This window comes from Rhipicephalus sanguineus, chromosome 1, assembly GCF_013339695.2.
Source record: "Rhipicephalus sanguineus isolate Rsan-2018 chromosome 1, BIME_Rsan_1.4, whole genome shotgun sequence".
In the NCBI taxonomy this organism is placed as follows: domain Eukaryota; kingdom Metazoa; phylum Arthropoda; class Arachnida; order Ixodida; family Ixodidae; genus Rhipicephalus; species Rhipicephalus sanguineus.
The window spans coordinates 105,275,294-105,289,852 of NC_051176.1; the positions used below are offsets into that span (position 1 = coordinate 105,275,294).

General features: G+C 48.3%; 1 protein-coding gene across 1 annotated transcript in view; it reads right to left on the reverse strand.

Annotated features, from left to right (window-relative positions):
* The window catches only part of LOC119378552 (protein qui-1), a 285,309-nt gene that overhangs the window by 79,106 nt on the left and 191,644 nt on the right, over positions 1 to 14,559 (reverse strand). The window contains exons 6-9 of the mRNA XM_037647671.2: positions 11,369 to 11,510; positions 7,758 to 7,929; positions 1,914 to 2,117; positions 185 to 649 (exon numbers count right to left, since the gene is read on the reverse strand). Of these exons, the coding sequence (XP_037503599.1) occupies positions 185 to 649; positions 1,914 to 2,117; positions 7,758 to 7,929; positions 11,369 to 11,510 (983 nt within the window). The remainder of the gene's footprint in view (positions 1 to 184; positions 650 to 1,913; positions 2,118 to 7,757; positions 7,930 to 11,368; positions 11,511 to 14,559) is intronic.

Here is a 14,559-nt window from a genome sequence, read left to right on the forward strand (position 1 = left end):
AAATCAGCTGGTATACATTATGATGCGTGATATTTATCAGTGGGTTCAGCTGCTGTTTAATATTTTGCGTCGCGTGGAGTCCATTCATCCTCCCTCGCCGACGAAATCTATAGAGTGAAACGACCGTAGTCCGAGAGTACATTAATTTTTGTTCATGTGGACTATTTCGCCTAGGGGCACTGACCTTCAGGTGCGACTGCAGCATGCTGGCGGCGTCGGCGAGGGGCGGAATGAACACGTAGCTGTCACCAGCCGGGATGCGGCTGCGCAGCAGAGCGAGCACCGCCTCCGCCTCCTGTGCAACCGAGCAGACGAGGTGCACGTTGAGAGGCAGGTTCCAGGGCAGCCATCCCAGTGTGGCGGCCTGGTGGTGCGCGGGACCCCGCAGCCGGTCAAGGTCGTCCAGCACGATGACCAGGTCGCTCGTGCTGGCCTCGACGCGCTTGAGCAGCTCCTGGAACCAGGTGCTCAGCTTGCTCAGCTCGAAGCTCTGGTGCTTGGGGCTGATCTCGAAGCCGAACACCATGCTTATGTGCAGGCACAGGTTGCGCAGCATCTCGGCCGGGTACGCGCAGCAAGGGCTCTGGCCCACGCCGCGCACGATGCGCACCACATCGCTGCCCAACCACTCCGGGCAGTACATGAGCACCTGCGCAGCACGGTGAAGTTGGTCGGGCCGTGCTTTTCTGCGCTTGGGAGCAGTTCTTGGTGGTGATCTATAGAGCACTGAATCAGCGTATAACGCTACGGTATTCTTTCTCTGGATTCGTTCATTTCTCGGCGATATATCACTAATTGGAGCAGAAAGGGGGGGGGGGGGGTCAAGCTTCATTTGATCGGACTTGTCGCCAACATACAAGCACTGGGAAGTTACTGTAAAGTCACAATTTCAAAGTACTTCTGTCGCTTATTTTGCACGTTGTAGCTCAAAAAAAAAGTTAATAAAACCTGATAATTTCTGTCTGTATGCCTTATAGCACCATATAGTCCACCCAGCTTTAGCAATGAAGCATTAACTACGCCCCAGAGGACGCCATCAATATCCATGGTATCATGGCTAGTTAGAGAAGGAACATCAAGGCGACGTCTCCAGCCGTCTTGTACCGTTTTAGAGTTTTCCCTGGCCGATTCGTTAAATATTTACAATTCTATTGTAACTCAACTGGTTTGATTATTGATATATTTTTATTGAACACAGCGGCACGTGAGTAGTGAATAATCTGAAGACATTATTACAAGAGTTCCCGTACCTGGCTTTCAACGCAACGCCATAGTTCGGGTTTTTCTTGCGGTATGAGAGCAAACCATTTAAGGCTAGTAACAGCTGGGGGAACAAAGTCCTAACTGAAACTGTACTATATCTGCAATGGTTCTGCATAACTATTGCGCTTGATAATGTTTCCATTAGTCGTGCGAAGAAACAGAAAAATGTGATAAAGACACTGACCCCCCCCCCCCCCTCTTCGCCTACATGTATACCCATTGCCACAACACCTATATACAACGAAAGAAAGGGTTCGATGTGCTCGTTCTCTTTGCTAGACACAACCTAACGATGCTAACAAACAATGAATCCAGGGAAAGCACACAGGACATTATGTGTAGCTTTCGACTGTAGCGTAGTGATTGTGACGTAAATGGAAATTAATTCAAGTGGACGATAAAATACGTGTTTGAGCGACAGGTCACAGGGTTTTGCGCGGGATTTCACAGAAGAAAGAAAACAGCCAGGATGACTGCTGCCCATTTCGTTTAGTACTGATTATGTGTAGCAAAGCGTGCCTGTCAGAAACATAAATACACGAAATAATTTGTCTATATGTCCAGACGACGGTGGGCGGTGCCGGCGGCGTAAAGTGGACGAGGTACGTCCGCGCACCTTCCAGGTCACAGACGTCACCAAAGAGGCGTACCTGAGATAGCAGTGTAGACTTTCCGCACCCTTCCCGACCGCACACGATGATGGGTGTGTGGCGCACACGCTCCTCGTCGGCCAGCATAAGTTGCTGGATCTGCAGTAGCGGGCCGTAGTCGCTGTCTAAAGACTGCGACACGCCCAGACAACGCAGCAGCTGCCGGCTGTTGCACAGATGCGTCTGCGACTCGCGAACCACCTCCTGCATGGCAAAGGTTGTGCTTTTTATTGCGACAGCAATTATGTGGATACTCGAGGCGAATTTTTGCCGTCGCCGTCACGTTCCGTATAAATTCCAAATCGATAACATCGCCCCACGCACCATATGTTATATGCGCGAGCGAAAGCTTGCGAAGGCTGCTGCAGACGCGCGCGACCCAAGCATAGATGAAACGCGCCGGCCAGCTTCGTCGGGCGAAGGAGCAAGAAGGGGTGCTGGTGGAGGGACTGCGTCGCTCGGGCAGCGACTGCGAACTTTGATCAAATGGGCGCGGTCGCAAGCGCTATCTCGACAGAAATCAGTAGACAGCTCCCAAAATTGTACGTGCTGTGCTCTCGCCACTATACTTCACGTTGAGGCGACAGACAGCACGAAAACCGCTTCGCTCCCTGGAGCGGCAGTATTCCCTTACGCCAGCGTTTCGTTGAGTTACGCGAGATCGGATACTAAACGAGTTAGTTGTTAGGTTTACTTCATATAACATTCCACCTTGTTGCTATAACATTCATCGCTTCGCCCTTGTGGCGAAACTGCGACCTTTTCCATCTCACTATATAGGCGCTGAAAGAGCCCCTTCCTAGTTAACCAAACCCTTATTCCACATGCACGGGAAACCAAAGCCAAAAGTCAACGCAAGCTTTGGTCTGCCTTCATGTTAACATGACCTTTGGACTTGTTACAACCGCTACGTATTGAGGAAAAAGCCTCAGGCATTGCAACTAAGTTGGCTGTTGCTGTGTGGACATTCCAATTAAATTAAGGTAAACACACGCAGGCACGTGCGCCTATATGAGTACAAAAGTTGGAACTTGCATACAAACTCAATAATAAACAGATACTATGAACGCATGAGGACATAGAACAAACACATGCATGCAAAGATTCGCGCGCACACACAGAATCCTGCTGATGCTCAGGCATGAGTATGCACAACCTCTGGGCGCTCGGTTCTTTTTTTCTCTGTATTTCCATACATTTCTTATAATTCATTTTTCGGGAGGTCAATGCCGCCAGTAAAAAGAACATGCGGGGTGTTACGCGGGCAAATAACGGAGGGCGAAGGGAATGGAAAATAAAAATAATTATTACAACACATAGCACCCAAGTCAGATGAATAAGCAAGCGCAACAAAACGATGCTTTCGTCAGCGTATCTTTTTTCTTTCTCTTTCTTGTTGCACAGATGCCGTGTTGGAATCGTCCTGCTAGCAGCACGAGCGATAGAAGCCGCGAGCCTCTTAAAAAAGCAACAAAGAAAGTATCTGGGAAGCCGAGTTCTTGTTTCGAATAGATAGTGTTTATTTTTTGTAGCGAATTCACGCCAAGAAAAAGAAAAAGCGTACGTGATTCATTTCGTCGTTGATCGGTAAAAAACGGCGGGGGCGATATGTTGTCTCATTTTTCTATAACCCCCGGCATAAGCGGTCGCCTAGCTTCTTTGCTTGGGAAATGAGGGCGGTCAAATAAGCAGCGTCCGGCCGCTACACGGCCACGGCTTCGAGAGGATATAGGAATAATGCCGCAGGACGTTTACCCACATCCAGGGGTACTGTTCAAGTCGCGGCGCGACTCGAGCAAACGTTGGCGGCCCAGTGCATGCGTGTCTCTTGAGTGCTTGCAACATGCACACGCGGCGCCTTGCGTCACAGCGAACAAACAAGGCTTGTATACACTTGTGCAGGCTGAGGGATGAGCCGTGAGCCACTGCAAACGGAGTTCTCGTGCGGGAGCCGCGTGTATTTGCCGTGAGAGCAGTCATCGATACATCCTCCGCGGGTCGTGGAATCCTGATACTGTATGCCTCACACAAGGGACGCGCAGTTGCACGCTTTGAATGCGCGCTCGGCAGGGCATTGCAGGGTCGTTGCCATGGTGAAAAATGCACCATATCGGCGGACGCAATCTATACCTGGCGTCGCATATGCGCACCGAGCTGGCAACATATGGGTTGTGTATGTAGGTACACGACCGCCTGCCCACGGAGCGCGTGGCGCGTCGAAGCTTACACGGTGTCCCACTGAAAGGGTATTGAATAATTCACAAACAGAGAGGTATACCCCCTGTTGGGGCGGAAATGCAGCGCTAGCTATACACCGCTAATTATGCATTCGGTCAGCATCACCGGCTGATACCCGCTCGCGGCGCCCGGTTATGGCGCGTCCCTCTCTCGGGCACGTGAAACGCAACGCCGCTTACGAGCGAAAAGCGTGGAGAATGCGTCGAAACTGCAGAAAGCCCAGCTGCGTACGGTGTATGCGCCGCTGCCATCCCGTCTCTCCAGAGAGAGGTGGCCCGAAAAGTTGGGAATTACTGATGCGCGCGTATTAATTGCACAAGCGTATTAGACAGGCCGCGCACAGCGAGGTGATATGCTTGCGCGTGGTTAAAGCAGCTGCGTATGTTATATATGTATATATATCTTGCGGTCGGCGTCTTATATGCTGTTAAACCCACACGCTATCATCACCGCTTAATTAAACAGCAACAAGGGATACGAAAACTGTATAGCCCCTAAAGAAGGAGGAAAGAAAAACTTCGGCCTTGGCGCTCCCGGGGGGGGGGGGGGGGCGTACAAATTGCGCAAACATAAGCGTTAGCCATACCTAGGCGCTAAACTGTGTAGCAAGCATGCTCTGTTGCGTATAGCAAAAGAAGAAGTAGATAAAAATTTCGGCGAGTTATGCAGATGATGATGCTACTAAGGTAAAGGAAAGCTAAAAAAAAAGAAAAACTTCAGGGCTGCCTCACACTATCGTGGGTACCGAATTTTAAGCACCGTGAGTGGTGCTGCACTCTCCCTTATAGTCTCAGCCTTTTTACGCAAGACTTTTGTCATCCTACAGTGAGACCCCCCCCCCCCCCCCTCTTCGGCCGTCTTGCAGAATAGACCTTTTTCAAGCACACGAGCGCCGCCAACGGGCGCGCAAGCGCTCATGGGAAATGTGTGTACGCCGCAGCAGCCACCGCGACGAGCGCGCGGGCCTCGCGCTGTAGCTTTCCCCTTGCGCCGTGCCAGGACTTCTTAGACACAGTGAATTTGGTAAGGTGCAACACGTTACTGCGCAATTCAATCACGAACTTCAGTGCTTAGCTGTGACGGCCTCTCGACGATTTGCATCACTCTCACTGTTGAACCAGTTGAGCTAGAGTTACTGTATATGCTACCTTTAAGCTTATACAGTAACTCTAAGTTGAGCGGCTCAGAAGCGTCACCTTTTATTTATTTTTTTGGCCTCATTGCTCCTTACGGCATAAATAAAAAAAATACACCTTGGTTGCCTATGAAGTGCAGGAGCGGTCTATGATTCGCGGATGCATTTGGAATCAGCGTCCATCGACACTGTCGACGACTACAGTGTGAGGTTCTGATATTTAAAGAGTGCACTAGAAAGTGTAGTCGGCATTTGGGGAAATGGGATACATCCATTGCGTCGCTCGCACCATATATGAAACGAACTTTAAGTGCCTACTAACCTTCGTTGGTGCTATAACTACAGGTTGGAATAATACTTAGAGCGAAAAAAGAAAGGAGCAGTACAAGGAAGGAAATGCACAAACCAGCGCTCACACACAACTGAAAGATTATTGCACGCGTGAAAAAAAGCATAAAAAAATGGGAGTGCGTCGCGCGTGTCATAAAGAGGTACGAAAAGTCAAACAACCAAGGCGCGTGCTTACAGTCGATTAATAAAGTAGAATTCCTTGTCTTGTAACGAATGAGAAGGTTGAATGACACAAAGTGTGGCGTTATTTGTGACATGATATGCCACCGAAATTTCTCGCGTTGTCTGATTAGGTTGATAGTACAAAATTACTGTGCTTTCGAAGATGGGATTACATTTTCATGACTGACATAGAGAGGCGAGATGAGACGGCTCCATTAAATGAATTTCGATGCTCGTTGAGGCGCGTATTAATACATCGACCAGTCTAGCCGATGTACATGTGGAGACAAGAAAGAGAAATTTGCGGTTAACTCCTACACAATTTACAAAACAATCGGCATGCCTCTGACCGCATTTTTCTTTGCCAACCGCAGACACCTGCGACATTAATGCGACTGAGCTTATTTGGGGCGGCAAACACAACCTTCACCCCCACATCGCTTCCCTACGTTCTTCAGGCCATGCGACTGAAGAACTTCTTATACATACGTGGAATAACTGAAGTATTTATAGTTTCTTCATTATTTACGGATGAAGAACGTCCGTGTTAATCTTTCTTTGCCATGCGAACAGACTTTCGCGAACCGATACAACGATACGCAGGATATCCCGCCTCTTTGATCACTTTGCAGCTGGAAACTACTGCTCATCTTATGTGCGCAAGTTTTTTTCCAATGCCTTGCGTAATCATAACATCACAATTCCTCGTTTACCAATATTCTAATGGGCCGACGCGAAATTGAACACCGATTTCACTGAACGCGGGCTATAGTGCCCGCGAACATGTTCCGCAGTGAAACTTAAAAACATGCATCAAGAAACTGCAAATTATTAGAGCAAGGCATCTCGCAAGTGAATTCTAGTCCAATCCCTTTTTCTTTAAACACGTTTAGGATGTGCTCACTTCTTTGTACAGCTCATGACTTGTCAATTAAAATAATATAATCATCTGTATACCTGAACACTGTAACACCTCTCTACAGTTTGGTTAAACCCTATCACGAGCCACTATGGCATTAAATGCCGTAGTGGCTTGTGAACAAGTAATCATTGAATAAATACGAATTCGGTGTTCCAGCTCACATTGCTCACGATAGCACGTTTTTACTGCATGTATACCGGCACGTGATAACTCGCATGCTGCTTAACTGCTACATCCGGTATACATCCGCTCGGTAATATACCTACACTGACTGCATCATTTCTTTCGCATTTCATGCGTAGAGATACATGCAGGTGCCTTCAGACGTGTAGTATTTAGGATTTAATAATAGTCAACCAGTGGCGACGCGTTTTTTTTTTTTCGTTTGGTGCTCCCACGGTGCCAACGAGCAGCGAGCGACGGAACAGCCGGCGGGCTCACCGTACACACTTTTCCCATAGTGCTTCGCGCGCCCTCGGGGTGTTCTGGGATTGCTTGAAAAAGGTCTATTGTCAAGCTTTAGAAAAGCGTAAACACGATAGCGTTAGCGTTGCCTGAGGTGCAACGCTAACGTTGGGGCACGCTGTGGATCCGTGCCATGCGTACGTGCGTGAGTGTTTGTGAAGGTGGGGTGGTACCGAACAGATAACCTGTTCAAGCTAACCTAGCAAGTGCCATCGCGCGCGCGCCACGCTATGGCACGGTGCCTGTTTCGCCTCACGTTGCTCGTCGGGGAAGAGTAAGGGCGTGAGAGCTGACAATAAAACTTAAGGAACAAAGAAATAACGATGTGACGCGAGTATTTGGACAAGTCAGCGTTCAAGGGGCATATCCTTTGGCAGCGAGAGCACGCATTCAATGCAATAGGCACAGTGCTATCGACGTATGTAATAATTATTGAAAATTACGCTGCTCTGGATTGTTCAATGACGCGTAAAATAAAGGATAAGAAGAAATTGGCGACAAACATTTGCGAAAGCCTTTGCGGTATGTTTAAGCTTTTCATTATCCCCTTCGCCCACACGTCAATGCGTACCTGTACAACCTTGCGGAAAGTGGGGGGCAGCTCGTCCCAGTCGGGCGTCTCGACCTGTGACGCCTCGTCCACCATGGCCTTGATCGTGGTGAGCAGCGCCTCGGTCAGCTTCTCCAAGTAGCCGCTGTGCGCCGAGAGCTCGGGGTCCAGACCACTCGCGTGCCATGGAACACTGCGTTGAGGAGATGGAAATGCCGGTATAACGAACGCCCTTCCTTGTGCTGGAGCATTAAACAGCACTGCGGTAAGCGCAGGTCACGGTCACGCACCTGCAAGGAGCACAGGAGCGTTAGTACGACGCCGTTTTGACCCATGACAGTCTCTATATATATGGATGGGCGTGATGAAGCGGCTGGTACGCTACAGAGGGGTTTTTTTTTTAGAAAAGGCTACGGGAAGTCGTCATACGACGACCATATTATTAGCGACAGAGAGAGGGAGAGAGAGAAATGGGCGAGGTAGACAACTTATACATATGTTAGCACTGGAGCCAAATTAGGAGCGTTTAAACATGCTTTCATACCGCGAATTATACATGAGGTAAGCGTATTCTGAAAGCGCCAGTCCATCGTCCGCACAAAAGGAACCCTTCAGTCATGTAAGGATGCTAATTTCACGCGCCTGGGTTGCAGGACACTTGTCTGAAGTTGCACACGAATGCCTTTATTAAGCTAAATACAGTTCGTTCGTCAAATATATTTCATGTTAAATTGTTCATATACAAACACAACCCACGCACCCCTCTCTTTTCGGTGGTTTACTTTTTCCGCTAGCACACATAAGGGCAACCTTGCGGCTGGAAACGCGCTGCAACAATTTGAGGGGCTGGCAGCCGCTTCGGATACACCAAGTCTTCATTCTGCACTGTTATGCCTGTGGGAAGACGTGTGGTCTGTGAATCTGTGATCCTCCACATCCTCTGCGAATAATTGCACTGGCTTTAAATTTCTATCATGATGTTTAGACAGCAAGCTATAAGAGACAGTCCGGCCTGGTTCCTCAGACCTCTTCGCACTCTTTAGTTGTGGTACACTTGAAGAGAGAGGCTGCGCCAGCTCAGCAAATCCTCGAAATTTGGCGGCACGGTCAAGTAACGCCGCAATATTCTACAATCTCGGAGGTCACGTGCACGCTTGCTCGCACTTTCAATTTAGTACTTTCGTACACGTAGGTACCTTCGAAGCTGCCTTCATGTTTAATATGGCATAGTTGCAATGGATGCATGATAATGCATAACTGCAACGGAGGCGTTCATATCATGAAGCTGTCATAATTTCGGCCTTGCGGTTTCTACAATAGCCCACTTTAACCTGAAAACATCAAGAGTGCTTCGACCGACTTCTTGTGTAACGACCGTACAGGGCGGCACCAAAGGATTATTGGCGCCTAACCCCGGCCAACGCTGTCGCTAGCGACTTCCTTTATACGTTGTAGCGTGACACTCTGTAGTGAACATAATCCATAGCTCCCTCGCTACCACGGTAGTCACAAGTATTTACGCCTTATGCGGAAAGCAAATAATTTGTAAAACCGACATGAAGCCACGTTCGTCACAGTACTATTTTCTTGAGTCGAGATAGTCCAGATGAGTTTGTGTAGTCAATGAGAGTGGTCCAGACGGTGCAGACGCGCGTGTTGGAAGTTTGTAGTGTTCCACTACAATTTCGTGTCATCATTCGCGATCTGTAAAAACGGCGCGAAAAACGTGGACAAAGGGAGAAACTGACGACACGAGCGCATACTAACAACTGAAGGTTTATTGAGAAAACACAGAATATGAATAGAAAATAAACCACGTGTGCAAGGTTAAACAACAGACAGTTACAAGTGCGCATCGAGATACGCAATCTCCGCCTCTTCACAGGCCCGCCTTTGTGAAAAGATTTTGCGCAACCTGAAGTCCGAGCGAAAAGATTCAACCCCTGTTGCGAGTGATCCGGATAAGAATGCACTGGTCAGCATCTCCTACCTGCATGTTGTCTCGCACCACCTCAAAAAGGTTGGTGCGAAGTACGGAGTACACGTGGTATTTTCGGCGAGGAATAAGTTGGGCAGGATTTGCGGGGCTGTCGAAAGAAAGGTGGAGGGTGCATCTCCAAAGTGGTTTGAGTGTGGGGTCAAACACAGGGACGGCCTATCGGAATGTTGCAAAGGTGTGGTATATTCTGCTTCTCTCTCCTGTGAAAACAGTTATATCGGGCAGACCGGCCGCTGTCTTAATCAGAGATTGAATGACCACAGGTTGTTGATGAAAGGACAGCCTTCTACAAATCTGTCTTTACACTGCCGCGATTGTAAGTGCAGCCCGCTTTTTCGCGGAACGAAAGTTCTAGCAAGACACAAGGAACGTACTATACGTGAGATTGTTGAAGCGTATTTTATCTCCAAAGCTAGAGATAGTTGTGTTGCCAGGCCATCTGTGGCGTTGCACGAGGCGGAGATTGCGTATCTCGATGCGCACTTGTAACTGTCTGTTGTTTAACCTTGCACACGTGGTTTATTTGCTCTTCATATTCTGGGTTTTTCAATAAACCTTCAGTTGTTAGTATGCGCTTGTGTCGTCAGTTTCTCCCTTTTTCCACGTTTTTCGCGCAGTTTTTACAGAATGCATTACCAACTCGCCCAACAGTCTGTTCTTCTAAATCATTCGCAAGTGCTCCAACCTTCGACGGTGAATGCGTTTCTGATAGCCCGAAGGCTTCCGACATGTGCTCTTCGTGACCGCATTTTAACGTCCGATGTTCGCTGCAGTATTATCGCCCACATATATGCTAGGAATTCAGGAAGCTGTCATTTCGAATGCGGGAATAGCACGTAAGAAGGTCGCCCCTTCCACCAGTTGTAAGAATCGCCGAGATGATGAGTGGTTAATACTAAACATTTCTTTGCAGGCCAAAGCTCCATCAGTTCCGGGCTGCAAAACGCCAAGAAAGTTCTTACGCTATAGAACCGTTAAGAAGAATAGGTACCAGTCATGACCACACCGGGTCTTGTCATTAGCGAATACGGTTCGCTAATGTGAACTCGACCACCGTTACCCGATCAACTGTAAGAGCAAGAGCACGTTGTTGTTTCGTTGGACAAGAGGGTCGGTAAATTAAGACTGCCACCAAGCCACATCCTCTATTGGAAATGGCAGTATACACAACCGGAGTTTCGAGAATACGACCCCAACACAATGGACCAGTGTGAAATGAAGCGCTTAGAGAAACTTGGATTTGCCTTAACTGAAATGCTAAATAGGCTGCGCATGAAAAGGAGCGCATATTAATAATTCATTACTTTTGTAACTGATGATGAAGTTCAGCTGAGCTATCTCGTGGAATCGACGGCCGTTGCGAATAACTGAGCTTGGTGGTACAGCTTTTATTTTGCTGATAGTCTGAAGGTATCGTTTCCAATGTACTACGCGAACCATTATTCTTGATTTCAGGCTTTTTCCCGAAACAGAATACAGCCTTGCCAACATAAAGGTCGTTATGGCACTTTTTTTTTTCTGACTGAATGGACATGACGACTGAGGATTGCTACCTGGACCACCTATCGAACTCGTTGGGTATATAATGCATTTCTCAGTTTCATATTAACTGTGGGCAGGCGTCTATTCTCACCTGTAGAAGTGAACGTTTTTCCTCGCAACGTTTAATATAATGTCGGCGACCAGGTCTTCGGTGTACGTCGCAGAGTCCTCGTCGGAACCTTGCGTGCTGACATCAGCATACGTTGAGGCCAAACTGTCGTTCACGTTGATACCTGTGAAAAAAAAAGGCACGTGCAAAAGCGGTGAGAAAAGAAGGAACATAACGTACAGCGTTAATATGCGTGCGCATGGCAGTTGAAGGGTCAACGAAAATAAAACCTTCCTCATGGTGCGAGGAAAGTAGCTTAATTTCTGGTAACGAAGCAAAGGTGAGAGCAGTGCAGTCAGAAAATGTTATCCAAAGAAGCAAGGTCGCACTGATACGGCACACACAGATTTTGCGGCTGGATGTGAGTTAGTGGGAATGGAGGTAATTAATGTCCGGCCCATGTTAAATAAGTATAAAGGCCGCTTCAGACGCATCACTAGTGAAAGACTGGGATTGTCCGAAGGCGTGGTGCCTTCAAATTTACACTGCCCCCATCCTATTTCGACCACCAACCGTGCACTGTAAATGCAAAGAACGCCCGTGTACTTGGATTCAGGTGCACGTTAAAGAACACCGGGTTGTCGAAATTATCCGAAGCCCTCAACTACAACGTCTGTCATAGCCTGAGTCGCTTTGCGACGTTAAACTCCACAAACCAACGCACCCTGCACTGTGCTCCATACGTAGAAATTGAGGAGCCGAAAGCGGACACATGCGCGCCTTTGCGCATACGGTATGCGATGTCGGGCGTGGGCGTGAGAGCAGCAGTTTGCATGCGTCTTGAGAACAATTTTGCGTTTCCTGTTAATCATTTCAGTTCCAAACTACGACAACGTGCGCCTTAAAACTACGTAAGGCACCGTTTACAACCATTAGGTTCATAGAGCGTTGTGAAAAACAGGCAGATGTTCCACGAGTAAAAGTTAGATAGCGCCATTTTCGTTCTTTTGTAACGGCATCCATGGCCTCCGAGATTGTGCGCCGGCGGGTTTCTGTCCGGCCGTCCCAATCGCCGCACTCCCCAGCAAAAATATGTAATGCGCCTCGCGCGCGGCTACCGCGAGAGCGCGCGTTTAGTGAGGATTCAGGCGGCAGCGGAGATCGCGGCAGAAAGCAGAGCCCACGGCATACCAGCTAGCGTGCACGTCGGCACTTTTTCGCGTGCTAGGAAGGATCAGCGGCTGGATCTTCTGAATGCACTGAAGGCAAGTTTTTTTTTTTCTGTTACAGCATTTATTTTGGCCCGATTTACGGAGGAAGGCATTGCAACTGCTCGATTTTCCTGGTATAGATAACTATAACGGCGCATCAGTTCGTCTCTGGTAGTATTAAGGTGAAAGCCTTTAATGTGTCATACTCGCGGTGACCGTCCGTCGGCGGCGTCCGTCCGTCAACGCGCAACAGTTGCGCGTTTCTCCTTTCAGCGCACTTTGCGCAACTGTACAATACGCCATACAATGCAGCCCGCAAACATCGTAGTGCGTATCCAGCACATGCGGATCTCTTGCAGAAGCATCGCACTTTTAAGTGCTCTAATATAGAAGGTGCATATCTAGAGCAAAAAAAAAAAAAAAAGCGCATTTAAGAAAAAATTGGCCCCAACATGCCCTTTGCCTCTCGAACACACTGACCTGACATTTCCAAATCAGTGTGAGCTTATATGTAAGCACAGAACCATTTTTTCCTCGCCTCACGCAAGACGCATCAACAGCGCGGCAGCCTTTCTGACCCTCAGTGGCGAGGGCCGCGATGCGGAGGAGGAGAGGGCCACGCCCACCTCTGACATTGCACTTTCTCCGTGCGCTTGGGACGGCCGGAGAGAAACCCGCCGGCAAGCATCTAGGAGGCCATGCTGCGTCATGCGTCGTACCACCTGTCTCCACTAGAGGGAGCTGGATCGCGCTTCGAGAGCGATATTCACCCAGGTATACGTGTGGGCACGAGTCTACATGAAGCCTTGGGTTTTAGGGACAACAATGGAAAGCTGAACACGTCCGCGATAGAAATAAGTAAGAGACGGTTAGAGTATTGGTGGCAGAAAAATAGAGATAAAGAACAAAAATAAATAATGGGGGAAAAATAAGGTCATTCTGCATTAAGAGGCAGAGAGATAGACCGTGAATTTATATTTTTTGGTATAATAACATAGATTTAATCAATGTAGATAAGGTATTAGGCCAACATGAAACAAGGAAGCTTTTTTTTTTCTTCGAGCCTGGCGGCAGACATGTCACCGCCCCGTTATAAAGGGGACGCTCATAGCATCCATCCATCCAGAGCGCGGGAATGAAGCCGCCGAATGTCGCCGATGTTTTCCCGGAAGCGAGCGCGCGACCACTCGATTGCTGGCAGCGGACCAGCGTTTTTTTTTTTCTATTTTAGGGGCGAAGCACCTTAGGGTCTCGCCTTGTCGGCGTGTCATGTCGTCGTCACGGTCCATAATAAACGGGTATGCGCCATAAAAATTGGTTAAATCCCACTACTCGCCACCGATCCATAATATGCGTATTATGAGTTAAAGGTTCGTTGTTTTTGCCTGAACATTATGTCTGGCTTAGCAATGGTGTCAGAATTCCGGACGAAATTTACCAAGGCGCTAAAGTTTCTTATTTAAAACCAGAGAACCAAACATGCATCTCTACGGTAAAGTCATCTATTTAAACACCACTTCTTGAAACATATATGCTAATTGATGGTGCGTTAGGGGACCGGTGGCGAGTAAAGCAGTAAAGATTTTGTTGTGGAAAACACCGGTGCACACCGCATGCTTCGCCCCTCCCCAGTTTGAAACAGTGCCTGCCTGTCGCGTTATAAACTGTACAAACGTACCAGAAAAAGACTTCAGAGAACACGTTTCACGCGAAGGCACCATGAAATCGTATTGAATATCGCTCATTTCACAAGGAAACGGCAGTGAGATTTGATCGACTGGTAGTGAGAATATTCTGCATGCTTATGAGCTCCCCGAAAAAAAAGTGTACTCGAAGGGGAGGCTGAGCGCCTTCCTTCGCTTTTATTACATGTTGGCAAAGTAACTGGCTACATCGCAGGCTTTGTGTGTGTGATACTGAGGCGACGGATCCCCTGCGGGACGGGCCACTAGTGAGGGCGCCAAATGAATGTGTCCGTTAGCATTCGTCGAGTGGCAAAACGGTGGCGGTCTACAGACGCTG